At 37.2% G+C, this 23,931-nt stretch overlaps 2 protein-coding genes across 2 annotated transcripts; both read left to right on the top strand.

Annotated features, from left to right (window-relative positions):
• Nucleotides 1-12,630: 12,630 nt before the first annotated feature.
• On the top strand, nucleotides 12,631-13,697 carry LOC120777977 (protein zerknuellt-like). The gene is made up of 2 exons (XM_040109657.1): nucleotides 12,631-12,708; nucleotides 12,773-13,697. Exons 1-2 carry the CDS (start codon nucleotides 12,631-12,633, stop codon nucleotides 13,625-13,627), a joined length of 933 nt encoding a protein of 310 aa, XP_039965591.1. The 3' UTR covers nucleotides 13,628-13,697.
• Nucleotides 13,698-21,030: 7,333 nt separating this feature from the next.
• On the top strand, nucleotides 21,031-22,574 carry LOC120781646 (protein amalgam). The gene has a single exon (XM_040113876.1). It carries the CDS (start codon nucleotides 21,148-21,150, stop codon nucleotides 22,159-22,161), a length of 1,014 nt encoding a protein of 337 aa, XP_039969810.1. The 5' UTR covers nucleotides 21,031-21,147; the 3' UTR covers nucleotides 22,162-22,574.
• The last annotated feature ends 1,357 nt before the right edge of the window (nucleotides 22,575-23,931 follow it).

Here is a 23,931-nt window from a genome sequence, read left to right as displayed (position 1 = left end):
TCTAGCTGAGCGTCTAGCTAAGGAAAAGCTACATATACACTCCCCCCTAGAGGTAGAGGTTCCTCGAAAAACAAAACTCAGCATGGAGGGCCCCATGGAGGGCTGGGATATCAGCCCAAACGTCGGTAGGGGAGGGACTGGTGAAGACTCAGAGCTCGAAAGCGTTGTAAGCGTAAATACAATGGAAGAGGAAGCTCATCCTCAGCAGAGTAAAATGGAAAGCGGTAGAGATGAAATTGCTTGACGCGCTCTTCGACAGACTATGTGGAGAACCGGGCATGCCTATACCAACTTTCAATGGTGTGGACTGGCTCTTCAACGGAGTCAAAATATTAAATTGTAAGAACGACCCCTCACTGCTATGTATAAAGGAAGCGGTTGCAAAGCTTCAAGGTCGATGGAAGGGAGCCGTTCTCGACCACAATTGCATTCCAATCATAGGCGAAGGTCGTCATACCTCGCAGGAGACAAAATCCAGATGTGTCGAGAAGCGCAACCCAGCCGACAAAAATTAAAACACACTAGAAGAGCGAGAGGTTGGAAAAAATTTAGAAGAGGTCCTAGAAGCCACATTAAAGTTCCACAGAGCAGATGGAGTGCCGAATCCTCAAACCGACCCCGTGAAGAAAACCCGGACAAAAGAGTGAAGGTTCTTTAAATAAATCTGCACAAAAGCAAGTATAGTTTAGGAACCATGTTGGTGAAGCGCCAAGAGTAGAACTCTTGAGGTTGGTGGACGCTACAGGTAAAACTAAAAGACCACTGGTGATAGGCGCAGTCGCCAACGACGAAAGAGGTGAACCCTATAACAGATGCAAAAGGTGGATCGAGGCCACCTTGATGCTAAGGAATTCTTCAAACTTACCGGGCTGACTGATGAAGAAAGCTAAGATGTAATTAAGGAGTATAACAAGAAATTCGTAAAGCGAAGAGGAGGTTCTGCGGCAAGTTAGAAAAGACAAGCGAAGTAACGATAATTAAGGACAATATTTATCCAGTCCTGATGGAGCCACGCTGGCTAGGTCATGTTGTCCGGATGGATGAAAACACTCCAGCTCTGAAAGTATTCGACGCAGTACCCGCCGGGGGAAGCAGAGGAAGAGGAAGACCTCCACTCCGTTGGAAGGACCAAGTGGAGAAGAACCTGGCTTCGCTTGGAATATCCAATTGGCGCCACGTAGCGAAAAGAAGAAACGACTGGCGCGCTGTTGTTAACTCGGCTATAATTGCGTAAGCGGTGTCTACGCCAATTAAGATGGAGAACGCATCAAAAGCGCTGATTCCTTACTTGATCATAATATACGAAGGATGTTTAAAGCTTAACTATGTACCTATCCTTTAAACAGAGGCGATGGTCGTTTTCTTACCGAAGAAGGGCAAAGCAATCCTCTTTTATTCGAAAGTTTACGGACCAATAGGTCTAACATAGCTAATGCTGATGTGGAAACTCAATGTAAAGAAGAGAGTGAAAAAGGCCAGTGGTGCCCTATACGCATGTAAGGAAATGCTAACAAAATTTCATACAGAAAACCGATCGAACGGGTACTTGCCTATCCCAGCCAAATGAACATAAACATCTAAGAAACTCAGTATTTGATTTTTATTATTTTTAAATAAATTTCAAATTACTTGCCCTGTGACCTGTGAACGAGCTATTTTTAGGTACGACATGTCCATTGAACAACATTAACAGTCTCCTTTAATAATCAACGCCTCCACATAGTCTTATTCTTCAATACGATTTTCTATGAATAATTGATTATAAGAAAGGTTTTGGATTCTCACATTGTAATTTTGCAAACAAAACAATATTTTGTTTATCGCTTTCTCCACATGCTGGTTATGACTTTGCGACGATATTATTTCTGCTGCTCCAACTCATTTGAATATATTATATTATCTCTTACGAACTACAAACGACACTCACACCAGCAGTAATCAGCGCACATTGCTTTCAATTGTGCATCGATAATTTCAGTCTATATTTACCTCAACTTAGGTTGAAAAAAGTACAATAACACCAACGGTAGCATGAGCCAAAGCATTTGAACGCAACAGATGCTCCGAACTACGTCACGCACCACCCCTTCTTGGATAAATTTAAAACTTTTAAAACAATAACGCAAAAAAAACAGCTAGAAATGCACAGTTAAAAATCTAGAAGGGACACAAAAGATGGTGCCAAAGGATCGTGCCGCGAAAGGTGTGTCGCCCAGCGCAAAAAGCCACTTGGCATTCCCTCGGCTGCAATCGGCATTCATGCGCTTAAGTGATATTTTTTTCACGCATTCGCATATATTTCGCAAACACGCCGTGGAATACATAATAACCGACGGCGACCAACAACCTGACACCCGCGCTGAGCGCATAGCCTACACATATCCGAGGCATTCGCGGAAAGACGTGGTCATGTATGGCGCCACAACGAGGGTTGCTTACATTTCTACTGTTTTTTACACGAATAGACCGTTACCAATACAACCAAAAAAAACACATATTTACTCGCTTTGCATTCACCTTTTACTATCGCACCTTTGCCGCCTCGACGTCGTCATGTGGCCGCCCGACAGGTGTTGCACAAATGAAAAAGCTCGTGAAAATCTTTTGAGAACACAGCGATGTGTGTGAGTAAATGTCATAACGCTTAAACGTGTCGAAATTTCCAATTCGCCTCGCAACAACAACAACAGCGACTACGTGTGACTTTAAAGTTGTTGAATATTTAGCGAAAGGCATCGGTACGGTTGCGACCTTCGCTTTAAGTCACAGCCGGGCATATCTGCTTTCTAATAATTTCCATATTTTCAACAACTCATTAAAAGTTTGTTTGCTGTGATTTCAGCGCGGCTTCGGTGGCTTGTGCGTGTGTTTGCACTCGAACATTTCGTCAGCACCGAATTCGGCATTGTCACATGTCACAAGTGTATGGTGTGTCACCAGCGCCTAACACTTTGCCCTTTACTCTTGCAATTTCACGACAAATACAATTCAATCGAAAATCCAACCACTTACCGCCATCCACCGCAAGGAACACACTCATTTCTGCATATGCTTTCATGTAAGCACACACACACACACTCACGCAGGCACGTATGCATGTGTGTATTTTACCCTTTAAAACGAGCGCTTGTCCGTCAGTTGGTGATGTCCCTGCACTCACCCGCCCGCCCAGCCATCCGTGTTAGTCGAAAGACAAACACAATTTCATGGCGGTAATCAATCTTCTTCTACGCACTGAACACTGACAGCTCAGTGGTGTAGAGTCAAATTGCGAGTCTTGTGCCACTTCCTAACATTCTGCGAGTACATAGTGCTGCCAGGCGAGCACTACTACTTCCCTTATACTGACACGTACATGCATTTGTGTGTGCATATGTCCATGTGTATGTGTGTGTGTGTGACGGCCTGGAATTTGTTCCGGAAAGGGATGTATTGTACAATGATGATCGGTGTCGCTTCTTGTCCCATTTATGCGATACTTAAGTACATGCACGACTCAACCTTGCGATGAAAACACTGAGAATGCAAAACTGAAATACTAGTTAGTTAACAGTTAACAGTGACCATGTCCTAACTGGTTCGAAATGGTTGCATAATCCGGTAATTTTTACGGAAGTACTAGTTAAAACTCCGTGTTAATAATATTAGAACTTGAAATCAAATTCTTAGAATGTGATATAAATTTTGTTGGCGCTTTTTTACAAATTAACAGATATTGCATGAAGTTGTCATCATTTGCTGTTTTTTGTTCAAAAACTTTACTGCATGTAGTATTTAGCCCAAAATTTGGAAAATTTGGAAAAGTTGGATACCCTGAGTGCGTGAAGAACATGCCGTCGATTCAACTTTTTCAACACAGCAAGTTTTTCCTTGCCAATAACGCCACGAATATTTGTTTTAAACTTCACTGACAATCCTGTTTGGTGTATTAGCTAAGACTATTAACATTTTGCATTCCGACAAAGAAGTATTATTAGTACGCAAAGTTCATCTCAATAAATTTTTTGAAATGTTGGCTAGAATTACCGATGCTAGAAATTACATACTCATTTATGTATTTACCGGTGTTCAATAAGATTTGTCGCTTGATAAGAAAAACACAATTTTATGATTCAAAATACACTTTATTTTTGAGTATAATCTCCTTGAACATTAATAAACTTGCTTCAACGATCCTTCAATCTGTGGCTCCCATCCATGAAGTGAGAATCTGGAAGGTCTGCAAAATACGTTTCAATAGCCGTTATGACATCTTCATTTGATGAAAAACGGTTGACACGCATACATTTTTTGAGTTCTGGAAACAAATGGAAGTCGCTGAGAGCCAAATCTGGTGCATACGGTGGATGATCCCACAATTCTAACGTTAATTCCTGGATTTTAGACATTATCAAAATGCTCTTGTGACACGGTGCATTGTCCTGATAAAAAGGGTTTTTTTCTTCTGCAAACCGGGTCTTTTTTCACGAATTTTTTCCTTCAACTAGTCCAAAAGGTTGCAATAATATTCAGAATTGTTTTCCCTATTTGCAAGTAATGCACAAACAAAATTCCTCTAGCATTCCAAAAAACTGATGTCGATTTCCGGACACGAACTCGTTTCGAAGCCGAACAACCATGTTCACAACACTCCTTACCCTCTTGTTTTGATTCAGGATCATGGTGATAGACCCAAGTCTTATCCATAGTGATAAATTGACGCACAAAATCCACTTTATCCTTTTTAAAATGATCCAAATGTTGCTGAGAAAGTCGCATTCGAAAATATTTTTGTTCCATTATTAGCGAATGCGGCAACCATTGTGTACACAGCTTTCTAAAATCCAAAAATTCACTTAAACTATGGCTCATGCTGCCTAATGAGATGTGTAGAGCCTCTACTAAATATCTCTCAGTCAATCGATGATCTTCCCAAACCATATTCTGTATTTTGACTATGATTTCTGGTGCTGATGCGCTTTTTTGGACGTCCTTCATGTGGATCGTCTTCAAGGCTTGTACGACCGCGTTTAAATTTATTTTTTTTTTTTTAATTGAAAAGGTAATTTAATTACAATTACAATTTATATATATAGCACTAGCGGTTAAGCCATCAGCTTAACACGTTTAAATGAACAATCATTACACACTTTTAATATTCGTTCGTGAATTTCTTCCAAAAAAATAAGAATTTTATCACTGCACGATATTCAATTTGTTCCATTGTAAAAAAATATTGTGACTCGGCGACATTAATGGCTTGTAAACAAAGAATGAATTGAAACTTCACATACATAAGTACGTTCATATGAAGAGTGTAGCGACAAAACAAAAAAAATATCGTACTTAACTCTTTTCGAACGACAAAACTTATTGAACAACCTGGATTGAGGATTTTTAAAAGTTGTCCAATACATCGCCTTTATAGCCACTTAATAAGCACCAGTTATTAAAGATAATCAAAGAATGTAAGAAGTTATCAACGAGATGTAACTACAGTAAAGTCTGGTACTAGGTGCGCCCCTATTATTACTACTTTCGTCGTACTTGTGAACCGCTGTGATTAAGTGTTTGGTTACTGCTACACACACTTCAACCGCACACGAGCTTATTCTGTATATTTATTTCCATACAAATATTCTTAAACTGAAAAGTGTTATCGAATACTTATCCCTTTTATAAAATGTCAATTACGAGTGTTAATATTGTGGCCGAATATTCTTAAAAACAGCTTCCAGGCACCTCCTTTTTTCTTCCTTTTAATTTATTCACTGTCTTTCATTAATAAACGGGTTGAGCCAATCATATATTAAATATGCAATAAAAGTAAACTTTCAGTAAACCTTTCTCTAAAAATCCAAGAAAATGTTCCTCGCATCTCCCCACTTTTAAAAATTGTTATCAATAATTTCAACGTTTCAAAGGTAAATTATAACTACTTACATGTATAAACAATATTTTGGCAAACATAATTTATAAATAATTTTCCACAATATTAAAAAACAACAATACCTTTCACTTACACTACCACACCCATTTGAAAACAGGGTTATATTTGTAGTAGTAACTGTTTTAATAAAATATATCCAAATGGTTTGGTTAATTTAATGTTATTGGCATATGTTTTCGGGCACACATTCTGCTTTTGTTTTACATATATTTAAGAAAATGACAGATTGTATGCATACACATGTGTATAAATGTATACATGCGTATATAAGTATAGGTAGTCTTGTGCAACTGCGGCAATTCGCATAAATCGGTGTCATCAAATCATAAACTCATTTTGGCGAAAACGCCACTTTTATAAGAAACTCGATGAACAAATTCATAAGCGTTAAGAATCGCCATTAAGCTCAAAATTAGACTTTCTTCAATCGGTTGATAACAGATTGCAGTGATTTGATGTCCACACGCACCAACAGCTGTTGGCCATGAATCACAATTCATACACTTTATGGCCTGAAATGGTGGGATATTAAGTTGGGATATTGTTAAAGTTTGCGATAAACTTTCTGTTGTCCCTTTTATTAGTATTTTTTTTAGTTAAACTATAAGTTTATACATATATGTATGTGCACTTGTATATACATACAAGTATAAACACATATATATGATATCGCATGAAATCAGTTAGAGAAAAAACAAACGGTTAACAAAGAGTTAATGAAAGAAAAGCGAAATTAGGTGATTAAAAGCGAATCTAATTTATTGGAAAGCATTGCAAGTCATCCAGTTGATTATGACTTTTGCTAGAAGGAAACAGAGAAAACTTTTCAACGTATTAACAATAAACATGTTTAGTTCATTTACTCAATACGAGTAAATGACAAACTGAAACTTTTTTGAGTTGCAAAAAAATATTATAGATACCAATATACATATTTACGTACCCTTAACTTATAGGTGATTAGAAGATTTCATATGGAAGAGTAGCTTAAGGGGCTATACCAGTGTGACGCATGCAAAATTAGGGGATTTTCGTGAATTTTTTTAAAAGAAAGTACTAGATTGAATGTTTCGACGTTCTATGGACGTAATAAAGTATATTTTTAGCTATATTAAATTTTTTTTTTTTTACAAAAATATTGAAAAATAACAGAGTTATGTGCTGTCTGCGGACGTGCCGAAAAAAAAGTGCCTCAACTGCTGGCACGATTCCGGTCGAATGAGTGGCTGAATCAAAAAAATTCAAAATGTTTGTTAAACTTAAATATATTTTCTATACAATGAACTACGATCTTTCAAAAATATCAAAAATTAAGAAAATGGCGTAATTTTGAAAAAAAAAAATCGTTTTTTTACGAAAAAATTGGTGGTTTTTTTAATGCCAAATTGACAATTTTCAACCAATCAAAAAGATCGTAGTCTATTGTATAGCAAATGTATTCAACTATATCCAGTTTTAATTTGAAGTCGATCGGTCGATTTCTCGTTGAGTTATGATGTCAGCAATTTTGAAAAATGTCGTTTCGAGAAAAACGCGTTTAAAGTTTCACTTATATATGTTTGCACCTCTGAGCGGTCGCTATTTAGAACGCTGCCATTCAAAAACTATTGAAGATACGACCTCGCCGATTTCACAGGATATTTTTGAATATATAAACTATCGAAAAAGCAAAAAAAAAATAAAATTTTTTTTGAAAGTGTCACACTGGTATAGCCCCTTAAGTCGGGTTATATAAAAATATTAGCTATATTGGTAGATATAAACATTGCCAAAAACAAAAAAGAAGCTATTTTAAATGATTAAATATTTTTTTTTTATAATTTCATTTTGTAAAAAATATTTTCTGTATTCATCTCTACCTCTATCTTCGAATTAAATACAATAAATAACAGTATGAAAAATTAGAAATTATTTTAATAGTATTATTCTTGCTAGGATGTTTTCATATCAATATGTCTGACACTACTCTTATTCTGTGACAAATTCTGTCTTAATAAGCCTTTCCATAGAACTAAACTTCAAGGTAAGTCTATATGTAACATATGTACATATACTCCTCTGATCAAATTGAGTTTTGCCCATTTCATCTCCTTCAAAGTAATCGCCTCCCGCTGAAATACACTTATGTCAACGAATTTTTCAGTTGTCATAGCACTTGGAAAAATCCTCCGTCGTGATGGCCATCAGAGCCTTTTTCGATTCAGCTTTTATATCCTCAATTGAGTCAAAACAGTGTCCTCGGAGTAGTCATATGAATTCGCTGAATAGCCAGAAGATACACGAAGGTAAATCAGGCGAATGTGGTGGTTGCGGCACGATATTTGTTGAAAATGTGGCGAAATGATCACGAATAACCAATGCAGTATGAGATGGTGCATTATCGCACTTTTTGTGACGAAAAATTTAGCATAGATGTCACTAACAGTTCTACCAACTTAGAGAAAAAAAATTTACCGATTCGAAAAACACGCCAGGTATAAATTAAAAAATCACCTTTCAATTTGACCACACTATTATGTGTAATATTTGGTCTAGTAAAAGAAAGTCCATTATTTTTTCACGAGATGACTTTAGTAGTCTGTATTGTGTGAGTGCTATAAGACGTTAGAAAGCTAAGATTTCATACTAAAGAAACTTTTTAAATCAGTTTTGACCTCCCACACACGGGATAGCCAAGAAGAAAGTGTGGAGTTGTTTCCACCTCATCATTATACAGCTTCTGCAAATCGTGTCTGGTAAGATTCTCAACCGTACAGCTATCAAGTAGTAGAATACAATAGGATACGGGGGCACCAACCCGCTCCCATTCTACCGATAGTAGTTCTGGATACCTTTCTTTGCTAGCTCAACTGCTTCACAATTCCCTGTGATTCCGCTATGGCCCGGCACCCATACCAATCTTATTACAAAGACACTCGAGGCTATTGACAGCGAGGGTAGGCACTCCTCGACCAACCCTAAACGCACTGTAAATAAGTTCAAGGCTAGTATCGTTGCTCTGCTATCTAAGTGAATTATAATTTTTTTGAAGGATGCTGTACTCCGGAGCAGCAGATCTACTGCTACCTTAATGGCTGCAACATCGGCTTGGAAGACACTGCAATAGTTCGGAAGTCTGAAGCTGGCGTTGATTGAGAGCTCCTGACAGTAAACCTTTCCGCCAACCTTCCTCCCAAGCTCCGACTCATCGTAAAGAAACTCAATGCCTCTCTCCTTCAACGGCTTCTTCCAACCAATAATATGCAATATTGGTTCTGTCGATTTCGTTTCGAACATTTTGATGTTAAACCATCATGTAAGCATTCGATAGCCCATGAGCTAAATTTTTCACAAAAACCCATTTGAAAACATTTTGATACACAAATAAGTTGAGTGCACCTGTTAACGGAAAAAAATTGCTACTGTTCCTGGACGAATCAAGGTGAGCCGGCGCTAAGGATGGCCAGGAATTACGGTCAATTATGTTTTGCAGCATCTTTCATGGAATAGTCAGACAATCATACATATATTTAAGGCCGTTCCTCTATGAAATTCGGAGATGTATTGTCAACAATGGACCGTTTGTGGGAAGCAATGGCCCAGCAGACGCCAGCTTTGAAGAATACAAGAGAAGTTTTATTCCATCAGTTCGAAACAAACACCGGGAGCTTGATTGAGTCTGATTCAAGTACCAAAGGATTGTTATCTGTTGCTATTTACGACGAATGATTTCGCTGGTAAAAATTGGCAGCTAGAAAAGCTTATGAAAACATATGTTTGGATTTATTTTTACTAGATCTTATACCTGTAGGCATAATAGAAGTTTTTTTAATCGAATAAATTTCAAAAATATTTTAACGATGCAAGTAGAAAAGTTCGTAGCTCTTCATGTTTTAATTCTACATACAGAGTTGCAATTGCTAAGTGTTTTGACAAAACAAAATTGCATGGAATTGATAGTTGATGATAGCGATCTTTCAACTTATTGATATTTCTTTAATGTAGTACATTAATTTTAGTGACTTCTTTCCAGCGTCCATTTTCTTAAGTTCTGATTATAAAAGAAATGTCGCTCGGTGTGAGGTTCGGGTAGCATGCTGGAAGCAATTTACTTTCGAACGTTGCAACTACTTGTCATTGATTGTTTGGTGATTTGGTACGTCTGGAGATTGAAGACCCACATTGCATAAGCATACATACACATATCTGAATATTCTTGAACGATTAGGTCATCATGTTGTTTTAGATACCTTTTTAACTCAAAATTTTAGAATATTATCTACATACTAGTCTAACATGATGTTTCGTACATCCAAGCTTATTTTAAGATTTTCCTTGTTGTTCAAGTTGTTTTTAATAAAATCGAGACATTCAGCACTCAAATTGGCATAGGTAAGATCAGTTGCTCTACTAAAATGAATATGCATTCTTCTTTTTCATAGAAATGATCATAATACATTTCAGCCTGTCCGTAATGTAATAAATACTACTGTACATGACGCGGCTGGTTTCTAAAAGTGTTAAAATATGGATATCCCCGTTTTCCATTCAATCAGGTTTCGAAAAAAATAAAAATTTTATATTTCAAAAATTCTGGCGCTACTTTGATAAGCTTGAACAATACAAGTAGAAATGATAAAATCATGAATAAAGTGCTTTTAACAGGTGGCGAAAAAATTAACTTCCGATGTCTATTGGAAAATGAAAAACTTTTTTTTAAAAATGGAAAACTTTGATTCTGCTTGTGAATTATTTTTATTTGGTCTTTTAAATTTTTTACATCAAGTCGTGAATATGATATCATGTAAATGGCCGCCGCCACAGTTGATTGTCATTTGAGCACTTTTTAAGGCATTTTCTTCACTTTGGCCAGAACTTCCGGCGATAGCTCCTCACATTCTTGACGGATATTGTCTTTAAGAGTTGCCAGAGTCTGAGGCTTGTTGACGAAAACCCCGACTTCAGAAGCCCCACAAAAAGAAGTCTGGAGCGGTCAAATCAGGCGATCTTGCTGGCCAGGTCAAATCGCCAAAACGGGAGATTAGGCGCCCGGGAAATGCATCCTTCAGCATATCGGTTATGGCACGCGGTGTAGCGTACCATTGTATATTTACGTGTATTTCACATGTGTTTACTACACAAATGTCAAAACAGAACTGACATTAGAGGTCAATAGCAAAATGTGTAGCATCTTCTGCTCATCTTCTGACTTTTGCGCCACTCTGTATACGATACTGCAAATTTTTCAATTTCGGAGGACTAAATTTCTCGAAAAAATAGATATTTTGTTCAATATCCAGTTGCCGTACAGTGTACTCTATATATGGCATATCGAAATTTATGTATATATTATATATGTAAGTACATAATTCTGTTTTATAATTGCATAAATTATATAATAGCAAGCTTTAGATCCTTGAAATCTTTTGAACTCAAAACTTGGCGCCGTTCCACAACAAACATTTCAATGAACAAAACAAACAGATTTAAGATCCATAAAGTGTTAAAACAAATACAAAGCCTCACAAATCGTTGCATTCGTCCTTCGAATTCGGTTATAAGGCTGGTTTGCACTGAGAAGAAGTATTTATTTGTTCTGTAGAACAAACTGCTTATAGACCTATGCAAACAAAGGCGCCACATTGTTGTTCTTAAATATTTCAATCAATGACGGGTTGCGCCCATCGAACAGAATGCAACATTGTATATGTTTGGTTGTGTGTGCGTATAATGCGAGGAAATTGCTGCCCTCATTGTTGTTTAGTCGACCTGCTACTGTCTCGTGTTACGCTACAACAACAGGTGTCAAAGGTTTTATGCTGATACTGGAACAAGTGCATTACTTAATGTTGAGCACGCGCGGCAGAGCTGCCACAGGCACGAAAGAGCCTGTGAATATTAAAAATAGGGAAAAACAAAAATATTTCGAATTTTGTAAGTAAATATATAAATAAATATAAATAAATCAGCAATAGTATTTTATTTTAATCAATGAATACTCGTTAATATCTAATATTTATAATATTTGTGTATGTAAAAATTAAATTTTTTTTTTAGTTTTCACGGCTGGCAACCACGGCATAACTTTGTTTGTTGCTCTTCTTTTTTTGCTGGAATTTTCATTATCATTTTTTAGCCCATCGTCGCCTTTTATCAATAGTCTTAGTCACCAAATATGTTGCCACGTCCCGCCTACCTGTCCAGACGCGCATATTTCTGCAAATTCCTGAGCCTTGCACATTTTTTATGCTGGCATGCGGGCGCAGCCGTCCAGTGGCTTCGTCGTCGCGACTGCTTTTCACAGTTGTGCCATTGTAGCGGTGGCTTCATGCAGACAAGTCGAGACTTTGCTGCTAAACGTGTAAGTCAAGCTTGAGCGCGACCAAAGAGATTTTCATTTACCTGTGGTTCCGTTCCTGTCGCCTGACGTTTTCTCTTTTGTTTCGTGTGTTTTGTATGGCGGAGCGTACGACTCGCCAGAGTGGTGCCAACCGCGATTAGGGAGTACACACGCAAATCAGGTGTCCTTGTCGAGGCGACGCTTCCGTAACACTCTTATGCACACACGAATTCTATTAGTGTTTAACCTTCTAACGCATGGAAATTAGGTTGATATCTAGTAAGGACTCAGACGTTGCTATAAAAGCAAACAAATCTGCAGAATTGCTTTAAACGCGTTTCAGATATTGAAGAGTAAACACTGTTTGATCCACAAGAGCGATATGACTACAAGTGTCCAACAATTTCCAACATATTCCATCGAGGTTGGAGTTCACAAAGGAATACCTTTCTATAATGTCGTAAGTAAAAACAACAAGAACCGTTTATATACAAACAATATATAACCACCTCTTATCATTACAGTCACCTTACCACACAAACAACAACAAACAAACAACATCCATGCAACACAAATCCTTGAGCAGTAACCCTTACGATCAAGCAAGCTCTGCAGAAGATCAGTCGACTTCATCCTCAACTGCAAATAAACATAAACGTTCGCGCACCGCATTCACCAGAAGTCAGATATTGGAGTTGGAATGTGAGTTCCAGAAAAACGTATATCTTTATCGTACACGCCGCATAGAAATCGCCAGGCGTTTATCGCTCCGTGAGCGTCAGGTGAAAATATGGTTTCAAAATCGTCGCATGAAACAAAAGAAGGATTCGAAACGTTCGTCATTCAATGAAAGACTCACTGTAAAAGATTCGCAGACGTTGAGCGAACAACTAGCGCACAGAGGCATAGTGCAACGACTGATGTCCTACTCCATGGATCCCGCGGTAAGACGACAGCAAAACTTCGGAAGTTCGCACTGCAACATAAACACCTTTAACCCAGTTAAATCTAAAAATATCGCTAAGTCTGCAACGCAAAACACATTTACGGCAAATGCTAGTGCGATACCGCCATCGATACCATCCCCGGATCTGGCAGAAATATTGCAACAACTTAACCAAAGCACAGGCTTTACACAGTCAGGAACCACGAATGAAATCGTTGCGAATCCAGCGTTGCCACTGCACACTCCAGAACCACTTCGTGCTGTTGATTGTACAGGAGCGAGCAAAGTAATGTCTGCAGAACCGATGCATTGCGAAAATATATCTGTTGCGTGGTCTGCAACACCACAATCCATATCTTCGCCCAAGCCATCAATGAATCTGTCGTGGTGCGAACCCTTGAACTGGCTGCTGGCAGAAAGTAGTGAATATTAATTATGTATTCTGAAATATTAAATGCCACAAAATAATAATAAGATATTATTTATTATATTTTTTTAGCTAAAATACCAAACAAATTACTACTTAAAAATGTTCAACAATAATTAAATAAATACATATACATATGTATATGTGTAATTTTTAACCAGTAAGGATGTTAGATACCAATTTATTTAACTTCCTTTACTCATTATATTAATGTATATATGTATATAGTATAATACCGAAGAGTTGTGTTTTCCTATTGATTGTCATAAAAAATGTTAAATTCGTTGACGTTTTAGCCTTTTTTAGCTTTGATAGACGCGTACCCATACAAAAGATCTTATTATTCGAGGACTGTCTATAAGTCTCCCCTTGCAGTTGATATGTTTCGTAAAATGTGAAACATCTTCACTAACTTCGAGAGTGAATATTCATATTTTAGAAGCTCTGCACTTAACTAATTAGGTAGAGGCCCCTATGTTCCACCTAGTTATGTTTAGTTAGTTTTCATAGTTTATTTATTACATCCCATCTATGAAAATTCTATAAGGCCTTACCTAAAAAGCCGAATATCTCGAGAAGTATTAATAATAGTGATTTTGACCTCGGACCTTTTTTGTAGCAAATAAAATTTCCTACAAGTTTGTCATGTAAATTTTTTCTATGACTCTTGTCATTTACGAGATATTTACAAAAAAATGCGAATTTCGTGGAAAAATCAGGTTTAGAGCCCCGCAGTACGGTGTGAGTTTCGACTTTGTCGCAATGGGCACTTTTGTAGAGTGTTCAATTCTGATCACCAGACGTAATTCACTTCTGCAACATTTTTTCCAGTCCTCGAAAGACTTTTCTTAAGTAATTTTTGGTATGGCCTGCAGCTCCTTCTGCGAATTTTGTTTTATCTCTTCGATCGACTGAAAACAGATTTCACCTCGACTCAAGCAAGAACGCGTTTCATACCCAAAATTACCAGCAAAATCACTCTAACACTTGCCAGGCGATTTTCAAGCACTATATTCTTCACTTGTTTAATATTTTCATCAGCTTAAGAGGTCGAAGAGGTCCAGAACGAGGCATGTCTTCAACGATCTCTTGACCGTCTCTTGTGCTCTTAATAAAACTGAATCACCGTGAGCCTTTCCCAACATTCGCAACGATTCCGCATACAAAATTTGGTTAGAAATAAAAAATGTGAGGCAAATTCTTGGTTCGATATTTTATTGATATTAAAAATCATAACGCACTATTGAGGTATACAGACTTATGCAGCTGCTGCCGGAGAATTTAAATTACGATTTCTGGGTAATTTTTTGAGCTGGAAGTTATAGTGGCATGAACGAGGAATTTTATTATCAGCAGAGTTCCCACAACCATGCTGATAGCTGCACGGAGTGAGTGGAAAGCGGTGACATAAATAATTAATTAAGTTCCCAAAACTATCAGTTTATAAGCTGGAAATATTTTGGGTTCCGAAACAGTCCTGGACTAGATATACATGTGTCAATATAAAGAAATTTTTTACATATTTTCTGAAGGCCTGTCTATAATCGATTTGCATGATCATTTTGGATGACCTGGAGAGTATATACATATGTATATGTTAAACAGAAAGCAAAGATGCTGATTCGCCTTAATCACTTGATGTATACTCGTATTTCCACATTGTTTAATTGGTTTGACTAAATCAAATGTAAATACAATAGAAACGGGGAAATGAAGGATTAATAAAGAATATATAATTAATTAATAATAATTAATATATAATAAATATGTGTAAATAATTAAAACTACGGAAGAAATATACTTTTTATATTGAATTATTAAAACAATATCAAGTTTTCCTCCGGAAACAGCAGTGACAATACTAGCCAAAGGGAAAATTCGCTTTTAGCGCCATCTGCATGTCAAGTGAGAGAAACACCGGTGGTTATTATATGGAGCGTATATTGGATACATGGTTGATGAAAAATATTATGAATGTTTGCAGGAAGAAACTTTTAAATATTTGCTTAAGAAAACGTGTACACTATACAACAAAACATAGATGTTTGAGGTCTAAAAGCTAGGTCGAAATAAAACTTTTACTAACTTAATAAATGCTGATGATTTGACTTATTTATCTAATCAATATATCAATGTTCGCTTAAGATCACACTCCACAACCAGTTCACTGATTAAAAATAAAACCATATACATTCAGAGAAATCGTCTATCCAATTCTGATTTTGCGCCATCTGTGTGTAAATTATGCAAAATTAAGCTCCTAAGCAGTCAAAATTGTCTACAGTATGTAGCAACAGTATTGTGTTCAGTTATTATATGAGAAAAGATTAATTTTGATTTGAAGGGATTAAGTTCAGTTCAGACATGATTAAGAACCCCAGGAATAGAACACTTGAAATTTTTTTGTATGTTATGCCTAACTAGGATAGCTTTTAATTGGAAGCTTCTTCTTCTTTATTGGCGTAGACACCGTTATAGACGAATTGAAAGCTAGTATACTACAATTACTTTATTTATAGATTCGTTAAACGGATTTATGGAACTTTGCTCAGTACTTTGATATGCTTAGCTGAGCCAAATATGTAAATTTCTTTGACGTTTTCCGCTGATGACCATTTATTAAAATATACCGTCTTCTATATTCCCAGTCAAATATGAACGATCCAAGAAGTTCCCTTAAGTACTGACCTTTATATACTTGTAGATACACATAAATGACCCAGTTTGGGATGTAACAATAGTATTCTCAATAAAACTCCATATAGGAGTATCAATTATTGGTTGTTTGCATTACAGAAAAAAACTTTATGAAATTTTTATAAATAATGGTGAGAAAGTAAGAAAATTTCCGAAACCAGTGAATTTGTCATGTTCACCTAAAATATGCCTTTTTAGTAGCATGTTATTAAAACAGATACCACCTTAATTCTCATTTATGTACATTACTGTATGTAAACTACCATACATACACACACTAATGCAACAATATCAAGTTAAATACACACATACATATGTATATGAAGGCCATATAAAAGAGTCAATAAGTCAGGACTGCGTTGGTATGAATTCAGCAGCAAACATTCAACCTCAACAGTTCCGTGTGCGCTGTGGGTAAGCACAGAATTGCATTCACTACTCAGGGTCAGAAAACAGCGAAACAGGATTTAAGTAATAAATTACAAAATTTGACATTTTCAGTTTCAGATCCGCTTTTGACTGTGCTATGTTGCACGCCATGGTCACACTACTCGAGAACGAAATGGATATCAAAGCCAAACGGCTGCCAACCATTAACCGCCAACAGTCCACTCAGTATAAAAGAAGGTGCACTGCAGTGTAAAGGACATTTTCAGAATACAGCTTGCCAGCAATGCGCGATGGAAGGATTGCCGTTTACAAAAAAATTTCGGAAATGTAGTCGGTGAATTTTGTTCTGCGCATTTTTATAAAATGATAAGGTATTTCTAAAAAACAAAAATTAGTGCTGCTCTACATATGACTTTTGGTAACAAAATATGTATTTAACAGCTATGTGGTAATAATATAATTATAATAAATTCGGACTATCAAAAATTTAAGAATAATTATTGGAGTCTATATTTAAAATTTAAATCAAGCATAACTTCGAACATTCTTATCAAACATTTGCTTTCTAACAAAACTTTATCTTAAATTATTTTACACATTGGTAACACTCACTTCAAGGACAAATAAGAAAGCTCGGCTGAACCTAGTGCGTTTACACTCGACTGCCATTGCCAGAATAAGTAGATACAGATGCTTCTCACTCTTAACTCATTGCATAAGTGTAGTACATACATATGGACTCACCCAGCAGGAAAAGTCAAAATTACTCTACTAGTTCTTTTAAGACCTTATGTATTGAATGTTAACTCCCTGTACTATTTTAAGTACATAAACTGAAGTTGTTGCTGTTGTTGGAACGGATACCTAATTTAATGCTTACCATCCTAACGGGAAGGATTAGATAAGTTGTCATCCACGTCATTCAACGGTTGGCCCAGGAAACGTACTGGATTGACGGGGTGGGGTCAAAGTGAGAAAGGTGTCAGATGAGTAGGGTTAGCAGGGCATGCAAAGAGGTGGCTAGTGTCATGTGGGGATTCATTGCACGCTGGACATATATTTGAAATACCAGGGTCTATTCTGCGCAAGGGTCAATCTCGTTTCTCTCGACAACTCGAGCTCTTCGTTTGCATTGGTGGTGGTGGTCTGACTGAAGTCAGATTGAACAGAAGTTCCTTGACTTTGCTCCCTCTTATACAATTCGACATATTTTAAGCCAAGAATTTCAAAAAAGTTTAACTTCAAGGTAAATGTTTAACGAAATGTAGTTGTAAAATACATAAAGAAAATAAGCAAAAACGACAACCCGACTCTACTAAAAGTTCATACTTACGAAATTCTCGTTTAGTGTCACCTAGTACTTTACTCGAAGCTGTTTTCCTACAGGATATGTTTTTTCCAAGCAATGCAAACCGTTCATAAACTCAAAATATACCGACGGAACTATGTGTATACATTGGATGGTTTGCTTTTCATTTGCAGGAATGTGATTTGATGTCGAAATCATATCTGTGCACCCGATAAGCTCATGGAAAACTGGATTTATGATGTACATAAGAAAGAACAATTTATATGGATTACATATACTGAGCTGAAATCGGTGAAAGTGTTGTCCAAAGTCAGTTGAGTTTTTTGTTTGAGTAGATCACATTTACCAAAGAAGGTCTAAAAGTTCGATTAGTGAAGTATTTCATTTCCCTGCTTAGTTGACTTTAAACGAATATTCATGCTCATGTTTGTTATATTTAAAGTTAAATGAGAGATCCCAAACAGGCAAGGGAAAGTTTTGACTGGGGATTAGTTTATTGTTTTAAAAATTATTCTTTTTTCCTTTCACACATTACATACTTAATGTTAGAACTAACATGAAGTAAAATTTTGAAGAGTAAAATTTAATACTTTTCGAAATACAGAAGATCTTTCGAAATATTAAAAATCGATTTAAATTTCATATGATTAATTAGTAATTATAATACATTGTGACAAAAAAGTATCCTGAAATTATAAATACTTAAGTGAAACGCAAACTTTTTTGTTATTTAGTTATTTTGTTCTCGAAAGACTTTTCATAACCACTTTTTGGGATGGCCTTCAGCGAATTTTTTATATGTTTCTTCGATCTACTGAAAACGGGTTCCACGGAAGAGTTTGTGAAACAAGAAAAAACCACACAAAGCCAAATCTGGTGAATACTGTGGTTAATCGGCTTTAAGTTCGGTAACAAACGTGGCGTGAAAATCCATGAATTGTGCTTCCAAAACTCCGGCCGTTTTTGATATACATATGAGCTCAGGCAAACGTCTCTATATGGCCATATAGAACTCCTTATTGACCGTCTGTCCCTCCGGAACAAATTCATGATGCACTAAAAAACGAATTCCGAAACAATGAGCAGCATCTTGATTTTTGAGCGGTTTTGGCGTGGTTTTTTGGTTTCGGCTCGTTCCAATCCGATGATTGTTGACTTGTTTGCTTGCCAAACTCATAAACCCTTGTCTCATCGGTAGTTATAAGGCTCTCCATAAATGTGGCATCGAAATTCGCACGTTCAAGTATGTCCAAAGAGACCTTTTTACTGTGCCCTTTTTGAAAAAAATTCAGCTTTATCGGTACGAGTCGAGCAAGAACGCGTTTCATACCCAAAATATCCACCAACATCATTCGAACGGACTCATCATAGATGTCAAGCTCTCTTACCATCTCTCTAATACTTTCCTGCCAACTTTAAAGCACCATATCCTTGACTTTTATATTATTTTCCTCAGTTGAAGAGGTCGAAGGTAGTCAAGAGCGTGGCATGTCTTTAACGATCTCTCAACCGTGTTCGAAGGCTTTTTGCCACTCGCAGGCTTGTGTTTTTGATAAAACTGAATCACCGTAAGCCTTTTCCAACATGCGCAATGATTCCGAACACGAAACCGAATTTCGAAATACAAAATTTTAGACAAACAACAAAGAACGATATTTTTAATCATTGTGAAAATCGCAAATCACTACTGAGGAGAGCGAACTAAGCAGCTGCTGTAAACAACCTGGTTGACAGATCGCGCTCATATTTGACATAGTAATTAAGGACAGTCCTACCAACTTAACGATTTTAATCCCAATTTCCGGACGCTTTTTTGTTACAATGTTTAATATACAAAATATTTTTCTTCCTGGAGTATTTTCACTAGATAGTTCTCCTCATCATGGTATGCGAGCAATTTGTACCTGAAGTAAATTCTGTTAGTGCAGCCGAGAAGGTGATAAATCATTTAATGAATAGTGATTGCGCGTCCCAAAACTTCGACAGCATTTATTTTAACATTTCGGTGAGCAGCGGTGTGTATGTTGTATGTGTAGTCACAAGCACGCACATGGGTGTGTCGAATGATCATGATACATACGTACAAACATACATACATATGTGCATGGTCTGACACCAGCAGAAGGAGCAAGCTGCAACTCTGCTTGACGTAGGGTTCCCTAGAACACATGTGTAGTATCATTGTAAGAAGAGTTCGAAGTGTTTCAAATCCAACACGCAGCAGATGCGGTGTTTTCGGTTCACAATCTTCAGTAGAAAATTGATTATTAAGCAGAAAAGTATGCCGAGATGTTTACATGCAAAACCAAAGTCAAGATTGCGCCGAGTACAACACAAGAAATTTACAATTAAGTAACTCAGACGGTCATTGCTACTACGACGGAAAATGTCTTGGATTGCAGCAAAAATAAATACAAATGCACACAAAGTCAGATTATTTACTACACACATAATGCAAATAGTCATAAAACTTAGCAAAACTGCACGAGGAAGTGACAATCAAAACAAACTGGTTAAAGAAATATCAGTTTCTGCACTGAAGACGCAGAAAAAAAGAACGCGAGAGAATTCATTGATAAGAAAACGGCAGAGACAAGGCAGTGGGTACAAGCGCCGTTGGACGCTTGTGTGAGAGTATGACTTAAGAAAGCAGGCATACGCGGCTGACGGCCACTCAATCTCCCAAGTGGGCTTCACATACCGGCTAGGCGGCTAGACGTAAACATCGCATCAGCACGGAAAGCAGAGGCGTATAGCTGAAGCTTTCGCATACATGTATGTAGGCAGATTAATATATATAACTGTGTGTGTGTAGGGGCACATCAATAACTGTGCGTTTGTTTGTATGGAAATCGGGCGATAGCGCGCCGTGGCTCATGCAAAAGAAGCAAAATGGGGAAGTATGCGCCAAATTAACGGCGAAGGAGACAAAGGCGCGAGCAAAGCAAAGGCACAAAGAGCGGCTCGGCAATCTGGTCGTGGTGCAGTAATTTTCATTGCGCGTTGCGGTCAGTGATCAGTCAAGAATCGGAAGCGTTAAAGAACGCATCGTGTATTGTGGTTGAGTGAGTTCAAGTGTTTCTAAAAAAGAAAAGATTAAAAGAGTGAACATATAAGAATAACTTTTTTTATGCCGTTACTTGAACTTTTGAAGATGGAGCGGCTTGTTTCGGCAACCTTTATGCTGGTGGCTATTTTGCTGCTCCTTCCGAATGCCTTATATGCAAACCAGCCTGTGATCAGTCACATCTCCAGCGATGTTGTTGCAAATGTTGGCGAAGATGTACAGTTCAACTGCACAGTGGAGAATGTCGGTCGCATGTCCGTTAGCTGGGCGAAACGTTCCGTTGTGTTGTCCATGCGCAATATACTTAGCTTGAGTGATCCGCGTTACACGATTACCGAGACGAGGGACGACGAGGCTGACAGTGCGACATACGCGCTGAAGATAACGAAAATAGAGGCGAGTGACATGGGCCCCTACGAATGTCAAGTGATTGTGTCCGCCACCGATAAGATCACAAAGAAACTGAAATTGTCCATCAAACATCCACCCATTATATCCGAAGAACGTACACCAAAGTCCAAACTGGTGACCGAAGGACAAAATCTCGAAGTAAGCTGTTATGCAGAAGGTTTTCCACAACCAACCATATATTGGAAGCGTGAAGGTAATGCAATTATGCCGGCCGGTGGACAAAAGTTAGCTGGACCCACACTGCGCATCAAAGAGGTGCATCGACTTGATCGCGGCGCTTATTACTGTGTCGCCGACAACGGCGTAGGACAACCCGACGAACGTATGGTACTCATCGAAGTAGAATTTCGTCCACAAATCGCTGTACAACGTCCGAAGGTGGCACAGATGCTGTCACATGTCGCTGAATTGGAGTGCAGTGTGCAGGCATATCCGGCGCCGGCAGTTTTCTGGCACCGCAATGGCGCCAAACTGGAATCGAGTTCACGTTATGAGGTCTCCAATACGGCATCCGCACATGAAACCACCACATCGGTGCTACGTATAGCAAGTGTTGCCGAACACGACTTTGGTGATTACTACTGCAATGCCACCAACAAATTGGGACACGCCGATGCGCGTCTACACTTGTTCCAGCCAGTGATTCCGGTGCCTTCGTCAGTTTGAGCGGCGTTGTTAGCTTACTTTTGACTTTTTACGAATTTAAATTTTGTCCGGTGGCATCAGACGTGGCGCGCACTGGAAGTATTTTTAATCTTATTATGTATTGTGCAGATTTGACTGGTGAATTTTTTTATACAAAAGACTATATGTGTTTCTCTGTTTGTTCGTTTTTTGACATTCGCCTTTGTTAGTTATTTTATTCAATTAAATTTGATTCACTCGTACAAATAATAAACACGCTTTATGCTTTTGTATTCGTTTAACTGAGAATTTTTTTGGGCTACAGTTTGTGTTGAAATCTGTGCATGAAATAATTATATGGGGTATGCGGTCTTATACGACCGTTTTAGGGTATGTCCATTTTCTGTTTTAAAAATGCATATGCTTTATTTCAAATAAAAGTCTGGCCACACTAAGTGAGTGTTTCAGTTGGCTTAAGTCTTGTTTTTAATAGCTTCAAGATCATATTTAACTTAATTTGAGAGAAAATGGAGCTTCATTACACAGCGAGGTAATTGGATGAAACACATGTTCCATATGTCTCATGTAGTAAGCCCTATCCTTCAAATAGTCTACACATCCACGATATTAAAAAAAAAATTAACTCTTAGTATTTCAGTTATTGAGTAAATCATGACATTTTATGAGTATTCAGAAGACCTTAAGGTAAGTATTTTTGTAATCGACAAAATATAAATGATGTTAACTCGTACATAGTGCTTCTACTATACTACTTTTACTATGAGATTTGAATCCGAACCGTCAGTAGGTAGGCACGAACTAAACCCATTCTGATTGAACTGCGATAAGGCAGTAAAAGGCATTAAGGCAAGGTAACAGACCTTTGTAATATTATATTATTATGTTGAAATAAAATTTGAGACATTTCTTCTTTCCAAATAAATTAGGTTTTTTGCAATAAACTTGTGAGGTACAACGAAATTACATCAATCTCACTAATGTAGTCCAAGCAACATGGATCACGTAAAAGACTCGGAAAGTTTTCAAAATGAAAATATAATTTAAAAAGAGGCTTATAATGCGTATATGTTTTGAGAGATCTACGGCTACACAAGTGGTTTCTTTAAATTGATAAATAAACGAACAGCAATGAAGTGTTTATAAGGCTAATTGGGTATTATATGACGTATCAAATATTCACAATAAGTGTGGCCAACTGTTTGAACGTTTTTTTATAGGATCAAACTATTTTACTTCGGGAACCAATGTCTGCACTTTCTTAATGTAATGTAGAAACTTAAATTAAATACACAACAAATTTAACACATAGAGTGACAGGTTAAAAAGTTTCTATTTCAATTATTTTAAAATTTTAAATGTAATTAAAATGAAAATTAAAAAAAAAATTGCGATTTACAAGCGATCTCCGACGGCGCTAAAAACGGTTGTGGTTGTTATTATAACGGCCGAAAATTTTCTTCAAGTAATTTTGAGGAATGGTGCCGAGTGGACAGTCCTGGCTGGAAAAAAATCCAGGTGCGTCCCAGTTATTTAGACCCGACTGTCGTGGGAATGGGTGCTAAAAATAGTCTTCGCCTGCGGCATTGACTATGGCCTTCTTCCTAGATGAAACTTAAAAAAAATATCCAGTGGAATATCCTACGGTCAAAAAAAAAGAAATTAAAAAAATAATATTTTGACAATATGGCTGCGTTTGAAAATAATAATGTTAGCTAAAGTTTTGATCGTTTTTGACCTGCCAAAAACACATAGTTTTGCGAAAAAACCCGATTAAAGATAAAATGATAGTGC

The sequence above is a fragment of the Bactrocera tryoni genome, chromosome 1 (genome assembly GCF_016617805.1).
Source record: "Bactrocera tryoni isolate S06 chromosome 1, CSIRO_BtryS06_freeze2, whole genome shotgun sequence".
In the NCBI taxonomy this organism is placed as follows: domain Eukaryota; kingdom Metazoa; phylum Arthropoda; class Insecta; order Diptera; family Tephritidae; genus Bactrocera; species Bactrocera tryoni.
This window is presented reverse-complemented; position numbering and strand designations above follow the sequence as displayed.